The sequence below is a fragment of the Aulonocara stuartgranti genome (assembly GCF_965226115.1).
Source record: "Aulonocara stuartgranti genome assembly, chromosome: 1".
NCBI lineage: Eukaryota > Metazoa > Chordata > Actinopteri > Cichliformes > Cichlidae > Aulonocara > Aulonocara stuartgranti.
The window spans coordinates 25,922,616-25,937,257 of record NC_138939.1 but is presented as its reverse complement, the minus strand read 5'-3'; the positions used below and the strand labels follow the sequence as shown (position 1 = coordinate 25,937,257).

Below are 14,642 nucleotides of genomic sequence, written 5' to 3'. Positions count from 1 at the left end.
TTTTTTTTTGAATGGATTTATTTACCATTTAGTACAATGTTACATTAAGAGAAATACTGCAGTGCTACTTCATATCAGCTGGTGTTTTAATGCTATTTAAGAGTGTTTCATTTATGGGTGCATTTTCATTTTGCCTCTTGTTAACATATTTTAAGAAATGACAGAATTGCTAATGCTAAAACTGTGATAGATAAAAAATAGCTCTAACCATAAAGCTACTTATGATGTTGCACTCATTAGTTGCCCAACATCCATGAAAAATACAAGCAAAAAGGCAAACCACAAAATAAGTGAAAGATTTGCCAGAGTTTTATTTCAGGTTTGAGAGGGGGAAAAGACCTTGAAAATAGGGGTTATTATTTATCTTTTTATTCACTGCCTGTTTTATTACAGAACTTCTACTTCGTTCTGTGTCCTGTGGTAAAATACAAAGCAGAACAGTGCCAGTCCTGTGTAGTCCAGTCCCACCCGGACATTTATGTCATCCCTGAGCTCTGTGCCCTTATCAGTCTGGTGCTACCGTGAGCTCTGGAGCTGCAGAGACCCACTGTGTTTAATCAGCAGGATTAGTGGCACAAGCCACTGGGCGCGACAGATAATAGTAGCTAATTAGCCTACTAAAGTTATTGCCCTGCCCCTAACTTAACATCTACCACACACACAAATGGATTTCATGCCTTTTTGCTTTTTCCCCCCTCCCTCCCTGCATAGTGATTACTTATGCTTTCGTTTTTTCTTGTAGCCTGCTACTTTTTTTGTTGTTGTTGTTGTTTTCCATTTATGCACTCTTCAGGCAGAGTGGCCGTGGGGTTTTATCAGTATCCTTCCTAGATCAGAATTGACAGAAACTTTAATGAAGCTTCAGCTGCAGTACAAATGCAGCTGCTTTCTTATGGATCATTCTTTGGAAGGAAGGTACGTCAAGATGTGTAGCAACAGAAACTGAAATAATAATATATCCCTGCACATATGATGCAATTACTGTAGGATATGTGAACAGCACAAAATTTATGTTGCTCTGGCTATTGAGCTTGGCTTGTACTGTCATTTTTTTCACCCACTTGTCATTTTGCATTTCTATAGCGACGGGGTGTGTGACTGCTGCCCGACTGGCACCTTTGCTATAAAAGAGAATGGGTGTCAGAGCACAAGGGTGCCAATGTTGCAGTGTATGTGAAAGACTCTTTGGCCCTTTAGAGAGCCCAAATTTTTTCCTAGGTACCCTGTTTATTTTTATTGATGCTATTGATCCCAGGACTAACGTGTGCTGTTATCCATGGCGCATTTAAATAACTAGAGTTGCCAGAACTGAGGCTAAATGATGTCGATCTATTCTGTATTCTATGCATTACTATTGCCTAGTAATAAAAACAGATTTTAACATTGTGTTCTTAAAGCTAAACTGTTGCTGAAATCCCTTTTATTTGAACCCTATGGTTCAGTTTTGAGTTTTGCAGTAGCTTTTATGTTCTTACCAAACATAACAGTTAATGATGCTGCCAGTGAAAGGTGAAGAAGCCAAGTGTTATAAAGGCTAGCATTATATGGTCAAAACTCCCAAGATAGCTATTTATTCCCCTGCGATAGGTCAGGGCGTTAGCAGCTTACACTCTCAGCAATTCGTTGAAATGGTCACATCACGGAGACACATCTTAGGAAAAGCCAAGGCTAGGTCAACGAACGTAGGCATACAGTAAATCTAAGCATTGTAACCTCTCGGTCAGATCTGTGTCAGCATTTACCCTGCCGTGCCGAGGCCCATGCTAATAGGTGCGTGCTGTCTCTAGACCACTGCCTGGGGCAAACTGAGCCTTGAACTGTGTGTATCTTGTTGGCAGAATGTGTGTGTATGTTTGTTTGTGCGCATATGTCATTCTGCTTTGGCATTTTTTTTTTTTTTAATAGGAAAAGCTGCTTAGTTATTTCACACACAAAGATGTGCACACACAATTGTGCACACACATGCAGCATGCCCAGTCACCCGTAAGAAGGAGACACAGGGCGAGGCCGCACATCTGACAGGAATCCAATTGAGCGTGTCTAATGGCGGACATCCAGGAGAGAAGGAGGGCGAAGCAGGCCTGCAGTGATGAAGGAGAGCAGTAGACAATTTTACAGAGCTGGTTCTCCCTCTCTTTATTCCTCTACATCACTAGGTCTCTCGCTATTACAGTAACATATATAATTTTTTTTTCAATCAAAAGATCTGAAAGTCTGTGTTACCTCAGTTCATATTACAATGTTACATTTCAGCACGAAGATAATTTTTAATTTTACATTTAAAAACAAATAAAAATTGTCTTACTTGTGCTTGAAGTTAACATTTTATTCCATTCAGCTGATGTCCCCACTGACATTTTAATTCTTATTTTCCTAATTGTCTCTGCGATTTAGTAAGACAGCATAGCTTCTTCATGCTGGCTGTAATCATAACAATTTTTGTTTTAATAAGGGTGTTTTTGCTGTAATAATCTTTAGCTGCTCATTTCTGTTTTGTTTGTGAAGTTTAAAAGCCATCTTTTTTTCTTTTTTTTTATATATAACAGACCCACTTATAGTATTGACCTGTTACTGACTCATCATTGTTTTCTTGAATGGTTGGTAGCTTTGAAAGATCTCGATTTAAATAAGAGGTTTTTTTACGCTTCTACATCCTTCCTCAGTGGATCTGCATAATCATATCATTGTAATCCCCTGCCACTTTTCATAATGAACAGGGGCAAAAAAAGAGTATTTGTACTTTTGTACATTCCTTAAAAAAATGAATGTCTCCCATCATCCTCAGCTGTAGTTTGTGCCTTTTTAATAATTGGCAAAGGTTAGCCAGTTAACACATAAAAGAAACCAAACTGTGCATGTTTAAAATATCCCTCTAAACATCATAATATGATAACATGGATCACCCAACATTTATTGTTTCATTCAGAGCCCCACTGTACCAAAGTACAATTTTACATCAAGGCACAACCATGGATGTAGACTATTATTTAAAGGGGGGAAAAAAGTCTGTACTGGTATTTGCACTTATCATTATTCAGTTGCCATTTATGTCTGTTGTTCTATATATACACACACACACACACACACACACACACACACACACACACACACACACACATATATATTAATTTAAAAATTTGTTGTATTTGTGAAGTTAGTTTTAATGTGTAATTTATATATCAAATGCATATATGTTCAAAGAAAAATAGTCCCATCTGTTAGACTGTAAGTGATACTAATTTCATAAATGACTAAACTGTATAGGGCTATTCAGATTCTGAGCAGCAGCAACTCTGTTTGATTGCTTTAGCACAAGTATATTTACTTTGTTTTAGTAAGTGAAATTGCCCTTTACATGGAAGAGTTTTGATGAAATTTACATTAGGCATCAGTCATAGCTTGTAACCTGGGATCATTTAATTGTTCCTTACTAAAAATATGCTGCACATTGGTAATCTTGTTCTTCTCTTTTCTTTTTCCTCATTCTTTCTGTCCTTAATTTACCAGATGCCCATTAAGAATATAGTCATTTGTGAATTGTTGGTTGCTATAAGCAACTCACAGTCATTCCATCAAATCAAAGTTCATTTTGTCAAGTAGTTGGTTTCATTTAAAAATAGTTATAAAAAGAGAGCTCTGAGTGCTTCACAGACATTTGGTATTCATCTCACCCTCTCTTATTCTTCAATACTCTCTTCTCCTGAATTTCTATAAGCCTGTCGAGTGGTACTTATCATTGTTTTTAGCTGCTATTGTCTACTTATGTGGGTGAGTTTAGTCAAATGTGTTCTAAACCCTTCCCATAATTTTTTTTCTCGCTGTATTTGCAACACTTTATCATAACTATTGTAAAAAGATAAATTGATGAAAATATACAATTTACTTATACTAACTGCAACAAACAACAAAACTTGATGTTGATTGCTACTGGACAATTAACTAAGTTGTCTGAGAACGCTTCCATCAAAGTTTACATCTCCTTAGTGTTTGGATTTCTTTTATACATTAAAACAGATTTTAGATTTAACAGAATGCTTCAGTTATTGTCTATTATTACCTGTGATTAATACACTATTTGGACAGAAGTATGGCGCAATCTACACATTAATGTTAGAGGAGTGACTTGGCCGTTGAAACCAATTGCATGAAGGTCCAGGCACTCAGTTTTTATGCTGAAGCTTGTAACTGCCTCAACTCAGTCAGCAGAAAGATGTCGATCTTTTGCACTATGCGCTTCGGCACTCATACAAAATCCCTGTTTTGCATTGTTACGTTGTCTGCCACTATTGTTATGTTGTTTCCTAAACACTTCTACTTTGCAATAATGCCACTTAGACTTGATTGTGGATTATCTAGGATGGAAGTAATTGACTCGTTGCAGTGGTGGCATCTTACCACACTTGAATTCAAGTGAACCGTTTTGAATCGCCCAATCTTTCACAAATATTTGTAAAGACAGACTGCATGGCTAGTTGCCTGATTTTATCTTCCCAACAGTCCAGAGGACCACTAAAACTCTTCAACCATTCTGTCAACGACAATGATGTGGGTGTTTTGGTTTGTGTGGGATTGTGATGAAATGTCAAGTTAATCAATGTTAAATTGCCTGTTGCTGTCGACAGTAACTTTGCTGTTTTACATTAAGATTATGACTTAATATTGGCATGAGCAAGCCACCTTCACCCTTCAAACCCAAACTCAGTACAGGGAAAAAACAACAAAACAAGCTGAGTGGGCTTAGACACTTTGTCCATTGTGTGTTTTTCCTAAGTTATAACCAACTACAATTACTTTTTATAAATTAGAAAAAACAAAATCTCAAGTTTGTCCAGTGGAAGATTAATGCAATAAGGGGCAAACGTGGAGCATTTACTATATAGGATTGCAGTAGTGTTTATATGTAGTTTTATATAGTTAAATTTAGCCATGCAAAAAAATAAAGGATTAAAGCACAGGCTAACAGTGATGAAACCATACCACTGTGTCAGTACTGTGTGCAGTTACAACCCTATTATTAGTAATATACACTTTATTTATTCAATTGAAAATTTCTCTGAGCATCAACAAGACCTTTGAAACAATCAAATATACTGAAATGTTTTGAATTCAAGTTCACCATATAATTTCCAACTATAGTCACTTGTATGCCGACATAATAAGATGTTGTCAGTGGGTTTCAATAAGTGATTGCCCCTCTTTGGTGTGCCACTGTAGTTTTCCCCATACTACACAGTTCTTGTAGTGTCTGTGTATGTGTTTTTGTGTGTATACATTTATGTTGGTTTGATATTACTATTCTATCACTGACCTGCCCATCAAGCTGAGCTGTGTAGAAAACCCAAGTGGAGGGGGGTTTGAGGGGGAGAACTTGGGTGTTTGATGAAAGCCTAGACTCCCTTGCTTTAAGTGACTGGCTATTGATCAGGATGGCAATCGTGCTAGCACTCTATTAAATCATAAGCAGTCTGTCTCTCGGCTGTGGCGTTATTGAGCTATTGACAAAATTGGAGGAGTTTAACAACAGGGACTACAGAGCCTGCAGTTACAATAGTTGATGCATACCAGATGTCCTTATAGACGGATTCTCCCTAGAGAGACTGATTCAAATGAATGACATAAGTTTGGAAGTTTGGCTACATCAGCATGTTTAAATGTCAGTAACATTTAGTGACATCTGAAAGACTCAAGACCAAATATTGATTTTAAACAACCACCAGTGTTTACTTGTATGAACTGTACTGTACATAGGTTATTCATGTTTAAAGGCCTCCAGCGAATAATATTTGATCCTGCAAATTCCAATAAAATTCTCTTAGGACAGAAAAATATAATACTTAGGAGCAGAAATATTCTGGAGTACAAGAAGTACTGTACAGCAAACAAACTAAAACTATTGCTATGTCCATGTGGTTGATCAACATAGATATTTGTGTTTGTTGTTCACTTAAACTTGCAAATGAATTAGCTTGAAATCACTAAGCGTGTATACTTAACAAAAAAAAAAAAAATAGTAAACCTCTTTGCTAAAGATTTGATGCTCCAGTTAGCAATCTGGTTACTGATAATATGTGCTCTTCTTAAGATGGATTCATTGCTGTTACCAAAGACTCAGTCACAACTTTACCAAACGTTTTAAAACAGATTATAGACAGCCCCAAAAAGCTATAAATGGAGAGCCAGGTTATTAGAAATACATCACTCTACGTTAAACTGTTATTTTAGTCACAATAAAACATTGTAAACTCTTTGACATGTTTTCTAACTTTTATGGCTGCTCAATGTAAGAAAGTAGCTGCAGTTATTCCATAACAAACTAACATGAACAGGTTATTCTTGTGTAACCATAAACACTTTTTTTAAAGAAACTTCCGTTTTTGTTTATGTTTATTTAACACTGCAACCCGCACAGAATCCCTTGTAAGCTTTGCTCAGTATCTGTTGTACAGCCAGTTAATGTTGAATTGTGTTATGTTTGGTTTACATTTCTATCACACTCGCCTGCTGTGACGTGACTAGATAAAGTATTTTCATTTTGAGCATACCACAGTGGCCAGATGTCTGCTGAAAGTTCAATCTGTATATGTTAAAACAATACTGGAAGAATTTACCTTTCAAAAATGTTTTTACACTCTGAAGTAAGGTAATGCTGTCTGTATGTGATGAAAAAGACAAATTATAGGGGAAAAAATGTAAAGCAAAATAAAATTCTACGTTGCTACAACTCAAAGTCAAAGAACAGAATTGCTTGTAATCATCAGCTTCTCTTGATTCCTTGATCATTGATGCATCAATCTCATCAATCTAGTCTCTGAATTCAGTGATATGAAGTTTGTTTGTTTTTTTTTTTTTTTTTTTTTTTTGTCTCAGAAGACTTGAATCACAGTGCAGCTAAGAAGCTTCACCTGACTTTAGTGGTGCCTGATAAAGATTTCATCAGGGTTTGACTGCTGCCTCCCTCTTTGACAGGCTTAGCACTATTGTAATTAACCCCACTTAGCAGTCCATCATGTTTTCTTTTTTTTTTCTCCTCCCCTCACATTTTCTCTGTCTCTGCCCTGCAGCAAGCACTGAAAGAGAACTTCAGGCAGAGGGAGACGGAGGAGAAACAGAGGAGAGCGCGGGCAGCAAAGGAGAAGGCAGAGCGTGAAAAGCGGGAGAGACAGCAGAAGAAGAGGAGGTTGCTGGAAGTCAATGCAGGTAAAGACTGCATAATTTGCTTTGCCTGTCAACTCTTGCAACAATAAAACCCTTTCACAGAGCCGTGTGCTGAATCAATCTAGGGTCAAGCGGTGTAAGAGATCACTCAAAGACAACGAATCTCATTTATAACATACAGCCCAAATTTTAATGGATTAGAATTGACAGCTATTTTCTCACAATTCAGTTTTCAACACTATAAAAATAAAACCCCCACATCTGTAGAGAAAATCTGTCATCTCATTTTGATTGATGGATGTAGTTAAGTAATGTTTAAAATAATATCCATTATGTGATATTAAAGCGTGTCATAAGGCTTTTATTTTAAACTGTCACTCTGTCCATATCACTCATGTTGAAATTACAGTCTTAACTTTAATTATTTCAAACCAATTAAGCCATCAAATGTAGCTGACCCGTGCATTATTAAACCACTATTACATAGTAACACAAATTTGAGACATGAGCTTTATTGTGTTGCTTTATTTTCATTTGTGCCCTTGTAGACAGTGGTTTTTTTTTTTTTTTTTGGTTTTTTTTTTTGTTTTGTTTTTTTTTTTACAATATTACAAGGATTACAGAAGTTCACTTTTTAACTAACCTATCTTGAGAGGTCAGAAACATTTGACAGGATTCAGAGTATTACTACAACACAGCACTTTCAACTCTTCTTGTTGAAACAGTGTTTGTAACCTTAGCATATCCAGTCTTTCTGAGCAAGACAAGTATTATGCCATTGCCTTTTAAAGGAGATGCTACAAACTGCCAAAATTAAATGAAATCCTTCTTTATGTTTCAACATTTCAAGATAACTAGGTCATAAACTAGGACACACAAAAAGGTGGTATCTTTTTGGTTCTCAAAAAAAGAGAAAAGCAGCCAAATGCAGCAGAATAAGAATTACTCTACAAAGGAAAAAATCGTTTCTTCTGATTTCTGCCCAGAATTTAGCAGAATGCTTTTTGCTCACATGTAAAAATAAATATAGCCTTTTTATTTTTTTAACACTTTTCAGACAAGTGCTAAATTAGAGTAAAGAATCTGATTTGGAGAAATTATTTTTTTTAAAACAAAAAAGACAGTCACTCCTATTGCAGTATCAGAGAAGCTTGCGCTCATGCTTTATTTGACATATTAATAAAAAATGAGTAGGTTCAACAATAATACCACATGCACCATATATCAGTTTATATGTGTAAAACAAGGAAACTATTTTGAATTATTTGGGTGATGGGGCAAGTTTCACAAGCCTAATCTTGTTCAGTTTGTGACTTGAGTGAGTACTGCCCTGTGCAGTATCACTTAAGTGTCATGTGATTGCATTATCTGTCAATAAATGCATTATTTCAAAGTAGTGTATTTCCTCTTTTAAAAAAAAAAGCAAATGCTTTAAAACGCATCCATCAGAGCAGAAACTCAGTGCACTAAAAGTGAATAAACTGACACATGAATGAGAAATTAAATTCAACGCTCAGTTGAATTGCATGAACATGGTCATAAAATCCATGTGAATAGTTACGTGTTTGCGCCTTGCTTTGATAACTTGAAAAAAATCATTGTGAGACTTCAGAAAGATGGAAAAGGATAAAAAGAAGATTGGTGACCCTCAAAAAATCAACTGAAATATATTTGCTGCAGTAATCAGGAGGTATAGAAGAAGCCATAGTACTACCAATCAGAGCTCTAGCGTTTGCCCTGCTAAAATGACGATATTGACAGTGTGTCACAATCTTTCTGAGACAGACAAGTGCTTCAGACTTGAAACAGGGGTCATCATTGAAAATCTGATTTTCTGTGACAGCTTAGACCATAGGTGTCAAACTCTGGCCCGCGGGCCAAATTTGGACCGCAGCCTAATTAAATTTGGCCCATGAAGCCATACAAAATTACTATTAGAGCTGGCCTGCATGTACTGCTAATACTACAATTCCCAGAATGCTCTGTTGGTGTTTTGGTGCATCAGTCATGACAGGACCCATTAGCACCCTCTCCTCTGTTGACCATAGTCATAGCAACCATGCAAATACTGCCATGCTACCTATCCCAAAATGGCAAAAAGAAAGGCAGAAAACAGGAGCTTTCTGGACAGGTGGGAGAATATGAGGAAAATTTTATAAATGATAAAATGATAACATTTAATTCAGAAGGCTGCAAATACATTTTTTATTTAAGAAATGAATTCCACTGATGTGTTATTTAATTGCAATATTAAGTTATATATACGTTTATATAAGTTATATATATTGTTTAGTATTAAGTTATGTTTGTTCCATATTCAGTTTTTCAGCAAAACTTGTTTGAGTGCATAAGAAACGATTCCTTGTTATATTTGGAGGAAGATTTTTTTTTTTCAATGAATATTAATGACTTTGATCCAGTTTTGTATTTTGGCCCACTGTGTATTTGAGTTTGACACCCCTGGCTTAGACCATGGCTGTCAAAAATAAGGCCTGGGGGCCAGAATGGGCTCAGCAAAGACTCCAGTATGACCCAGTGAAAGGCTTTGGAAAAAGTGCAATGAGGGCATGGATTGTGAACTTTCTAACTGTAGTTTTACAGATTTTAAAGACCTCCACCATTGCCACTCATACTGCATCAAATAGTTTTGCAATAGATACGCAATTAAATGAAATGACAAAATGAAGTACCAGAACCTTTTGCTTTACACATGTATTGTGCAGAAAATGGAGATGTATTGTTGAAACTGCACTTTGTTTTCTTATATTATGATATTTCATGGATGACCTGTTTAGTTAAATGTCCTTACAATGACAGAAAGAGTTTTTTCACCGGTCTGGCCCACAATTTAAACTTAGTTTGAAATCCCTGACTTAAACAGTGCAAAGAATAGATCATAATGATAACCCCCACTTAAAAGAAGAAGAAAAAAGTCGTTCACATATTAGGCATTTGGCACATATGCAAGATAAAACTAAAATAAATTTGTGTAATTCAGATGACGTCCAACATATTTGCCATTAACCTTGCAAGGGCTTCTAGAGTGCATGGTTCCTACAATGAAGCATAGAGGTGGGAATGTGATGATAGGGACATGTTGACATTTATAGATTGCACCATGAATGCGTGTTTATGTAAGACAAAATATTTTCTGACAGCATGCCTCCCACTCTCCAGTAGTCTGGTACAAGAATGATATTCCAGCATGATAATACAGCAGACTGCCAAAATCAGAGAAAAAGAAAAAAGGTAAAACTATGACCTGGCTGGTGCATTTCCTGACTTGAATCCAACAGAACACCTTTGGAGTGTTTTTAAAGAGGAAGGTAGAGCAACAACCCCTCCAGCAAAGAACAGCTGGAAAAAATTATCTAAAGAGCGACAGAACATCTCTGGAAAAAAGTGTGCAGTGCTGTACAGTATCCTACATGCAGGAAAACATGGAGTCTGCAACCACAAATAAAGGAGGTGGACAAAGCTTGTGTTCAATTTGAAAATGAAGCAGTTACGTGACACTGTTTTAAGTCATTAGACTGTTAAGCGATACTGCGTGGGGTGTACAAACTATCCTATAAATGCAGCATCAGTGTTTACTTTGAGTGGTTACATGCTGTGAAGACAGAAGTTACTGTTAAACATTCCTCATTTATATTGATATTTTGCATTGACAAATGGGACCTGAATCTTATAAATCATTGTCTCCTTTCCAACTTTCAGCAAAAACTGAGAAGACAGCACCTAGCTGTCTAAAATGTTATTCTCAAGAGATACTACTGCGTCTTACACAGATGGAGGCTGTTACTCTGGCTTGTATCATACATTATCCGATACAGGCTGTAGTTTTATAAATCACTATTAAATATTTAAATTTGTGTTGTTGCTGCATTTGATGAACATATTTTCTCTCAAGGGAAATTTATCTTACAGTTAGAAAGCAAAATCATAACAGACCTCCAAGTGGGAGTAACACTGAAACTATCCCCAGTGAAAGAAGCTCATATCTGTCAACATAAATGCATTTTCAGAAAGTCATAATTAATTAATACTTGTCCACCCGATAGTCTTTTCTTTAACCACTTATTGGCTTCAGTTTGTATTTTAATTCAATTTTATAACACTAATACACTGCATTTGGTCTTTGACAAGGGGCACAGAGCAGTTATCTATTCTTTTGCCTGAACCTAAATAAGAAGAGAACAAGATTAAAATGTATCTATACGTTTTCCCTAGGAAGTGTTAGTGTCTAAAGATCGGATGAAACCTTCTCTTTCCATGAGCACAGAGCTCCTCAGATAAGATTTGAGAACATTTACACAACAGAACAGCAATAGAATGATTAATGAGTCATAATTGCAAATTTAGCAGACGTTTCACTTAAAAAACAGTATTTGTTACCTCATTCCCTCTTGTTGAGCTGTGCGTATCAGACCAAATTTGCATTATGAGCCATAATTGCAGGTAAGACTGTTACAGTAGAGTCAACACAGCAGTGTAAACAGATATTTTGTTACTTATCTGAGAGCGACTTGCCAACAGTATGTGGCTGTTGTTCATTTTATCAAATGTCAAAATGCTAACAAATGTCAGCAGGCGGCTGTTCTCAGACAACAAAAAGCAGGCCTAGACAGACTGTATTTGAAGCTGTGTTTCTCCACAAAAGGACAAAAACTAGGTGCTGGTTTTCACTCGATGCACTTTTGCAGTTTTTCTGAAAGACTCAAAAAGTTGGTCGCTCACCCACCCCAGAGTTAATGAAGTCTGACATTACTGTAGAAAATGGGATCTTGGCAAGATAAATATGCATCAGTTGGCTAAATTATTGTTCCTTATGAGCCACCATGGCTGCATGTGTGTTTATGGCTAGGCCAATCATTGTGCTAGTGGACGTAGTTTAGCCATGCGTAGTAAAGTCTCTCCATGTCAGCCCTGCTCACTCAGTTGTTATGTTTCTGATTAAACCCATGACAGACATTTGTGGCATCATTGGGCAAAAAATTCTATAATAACCTTTGAGCATATTGTAATTCAAATTGTTGAACAAATGAAAGTCTGGTCAATATTACTGCCAATGTAAATGCACTCATGACAAGAACATTTAGCTGTGAGAGCAGAACCACAATTGTCACAGTTAATAAATACCAAATGAATTTCATAAAGACAATCTCCAATACAAAAACTCCCATTTTAGCATTCACTGTCTTCTTCAGTGGGAGAAAATGAAGGACCATTAAAGTTTAGACTGAATTTGAATGCTGGAGAACTTCAGCTTAAATGAGCAACAGCGTGTGCAGCAGAGGGAAGATGTGCCGTGTGTACACATGCTGCAATTTTTCTTGGTCTGACTAGTTGTTTTTCTGGAGGCACAGTAGCTCCTTCCACAATTTGGAGGTGCCAGCAGAAGCTGATTGTTTTCAGAGAATATCTGACTCTTGTACTCTTGCAAGGATATAGTGACAGCAAGTAAGACAAAAATCAAATCATTTTTAAAAAAGTTACCTACTGCATTTAGAATTTAATAAGCATCCAGTTTATGCCTTTGGTACATATGCAGTTTGCAGAGTTGTTTTAAATGCCGTCTGTGCTTTGTCAGATGTTATGTCTGCAGAATAATGTCCCAAAAAAAATCTGTATTTTATGGCTTCCTTTTACCAGTTATAGTTTTGTCAGAATGTTATTTTTTCCTATTTTGCATAACGTGATGACTGTAGAAGGTGTAATTACACTGGCCTGCTAAGTCATTGGTTGCTTGAAGTGAATATGAGAACTATGCACTGGAGTTAAAATTCTACAAAAATCTTCCAAGCCGCCTACAGATCCAGTATCATTTTTGTATTTTCAAAGCGACCCAACTCATTAATTTGAATGAACCAGTTCACTGTCAACTGCTCTCAAGGAAACTGCTGGGAAGTAATTTTTGTGGACCAATATACAACGGCCATCTGCAAGGTTTCCCATCCCACACAAACAAATATGGAATCCATTACTATATAATGCCTTATAGTGTACTACTGTTTGTTGTCATTGTTTATCTTGTGGTTGCCACAGCAAAATGCAGAGCAACTGTCACCCCATAACTTCACAGCAATCTAATTTCTTGTCCTATTTAAACACATTTAATAACCCTTCAAACGTATGAATGTATTATCCAAACTTCCTTGAAGCAGGATGTCCCCATGAACACACCCTCAGTGCCTTTGTAAATATGTCTACATACACAAGTTTTTCTTATCAAAGTGCTACTAGATTAATAGTTATTTAACTAGAATTCTCCAAACATAACTCTTAAGAAGGAAATATTTGCCTTATGCCAGACAGTCTGATCCCTAACCGAATTGCTTTTTGTTGCCAGTTTTCTTTTTTCTTTTTTTTTTCTCTTTTCCCCCCCTTTTTACCTACAAGCACTCCTGGTGCCAGAAACACGTTCAACAGTTGAGACCCATTTTCAGTGCTCACACTAAAGCTGAGCTCTGCAACAGCATCTACAGTCATTACTATGCCAAGCACTGTAGCTCTCCTGTAGACGTTAGGGTGCAAGATCAGAACCACTGTGCTCCATCCAGGCCAAACATACAGCTGTGGCTTTACTATCAGGCCACACCAAGGCCTGTCTTGGCTGAAGCATAATACAAACCACCTCATTTCTCTTTGATCTGGCCTGGGAACGCATTTGCCACAGATTTCCTGAAATTTTACAGTTTTGAGCTAATCCAGTAAACACGCACGATGAATAATTTCAACATTTGTCCTATAGATGGGTTCTCTTCTGTATACTAGACTGTTAATTCCAGCAAAAGAGGTAAAGGCAAAAAATAAAACTACTGCACATAAAACGGTGTTTGTGGGTTGTGGTACTGTTGCAAAGACCTGATATGTTAGTTGATTGATTATCAGTGGTCTGCAGGTACAGGCTTTGAGGTGCTGCGTGTGCAGTTATTATCAAACACTTTATGTGGATAAGGTACTCCTACCTGTTTGTATTGTTCGTGTGATGTTTTAGCACAAGAGAGATAGATGGCAAAATTGTTGGATGACATTGAAATTATGAAAATTACTCCCCTTGTTACACAACATGTTTGTTTGAAAGCTGCACACCAAGGTTGAGGAGAAGTGCACCATACCGTACCATGAGGCATATTACGGTCTAGATGCTTTTGTGCAAAGGCCTCGAAAGGCTTGTGATGGTAGAGGTTGGAAGAAACTCTTGCTTGTTTAGCTTGGATTAAGCAGAAACTTAATATTGTCTTGAGAAATCAGAAAGGGAAAACTTTGTGCATTTTTCAAGAAAACTGCAACTTGAATAACAATATAACTAAAATAAAAATGTGTCTAAAAAGAAGACTAGAATGCCCTGGAGTGTGAAAATTGAGAATCCAAGCCACAATTACATAGAATCTCTGCTTCTTCTTTGTACAGGGTTTAGCTACCCATTTAAAACCAAATTTGTGCTATTTGGCTTTAAATATTGTTTAGAAGAAGCCTCACTGCTT

General features: G+C 36.7%; 1 protein-coding gene across 3 annotated transcripts in view; it reads left to right on the top strand.

Annotated features, from left to right (window-relative positions):
• LOC309702738 (protein diaphanous homolog 3-like) overlaps window positions 1-14,642 on the top strand; it is a 165,862-nt gene that overhangs the window by 89,110 nt on the left and 62,110 nt on the right. For all 3 annotated transcript variants that reach the window (XM_082527368.1, XM_082527369.1, XM_082527370.1), the window contains one exon: window positions 7,062-7,197. In XM_082527368.1, coding sequence (XP_082383494.1) covers window positions 7,062-7,197 — 136 coding nt within the window. The remainder of the gene's footprint in view (window positions 1-7,061; window positions 7,198-14,642) is intronic.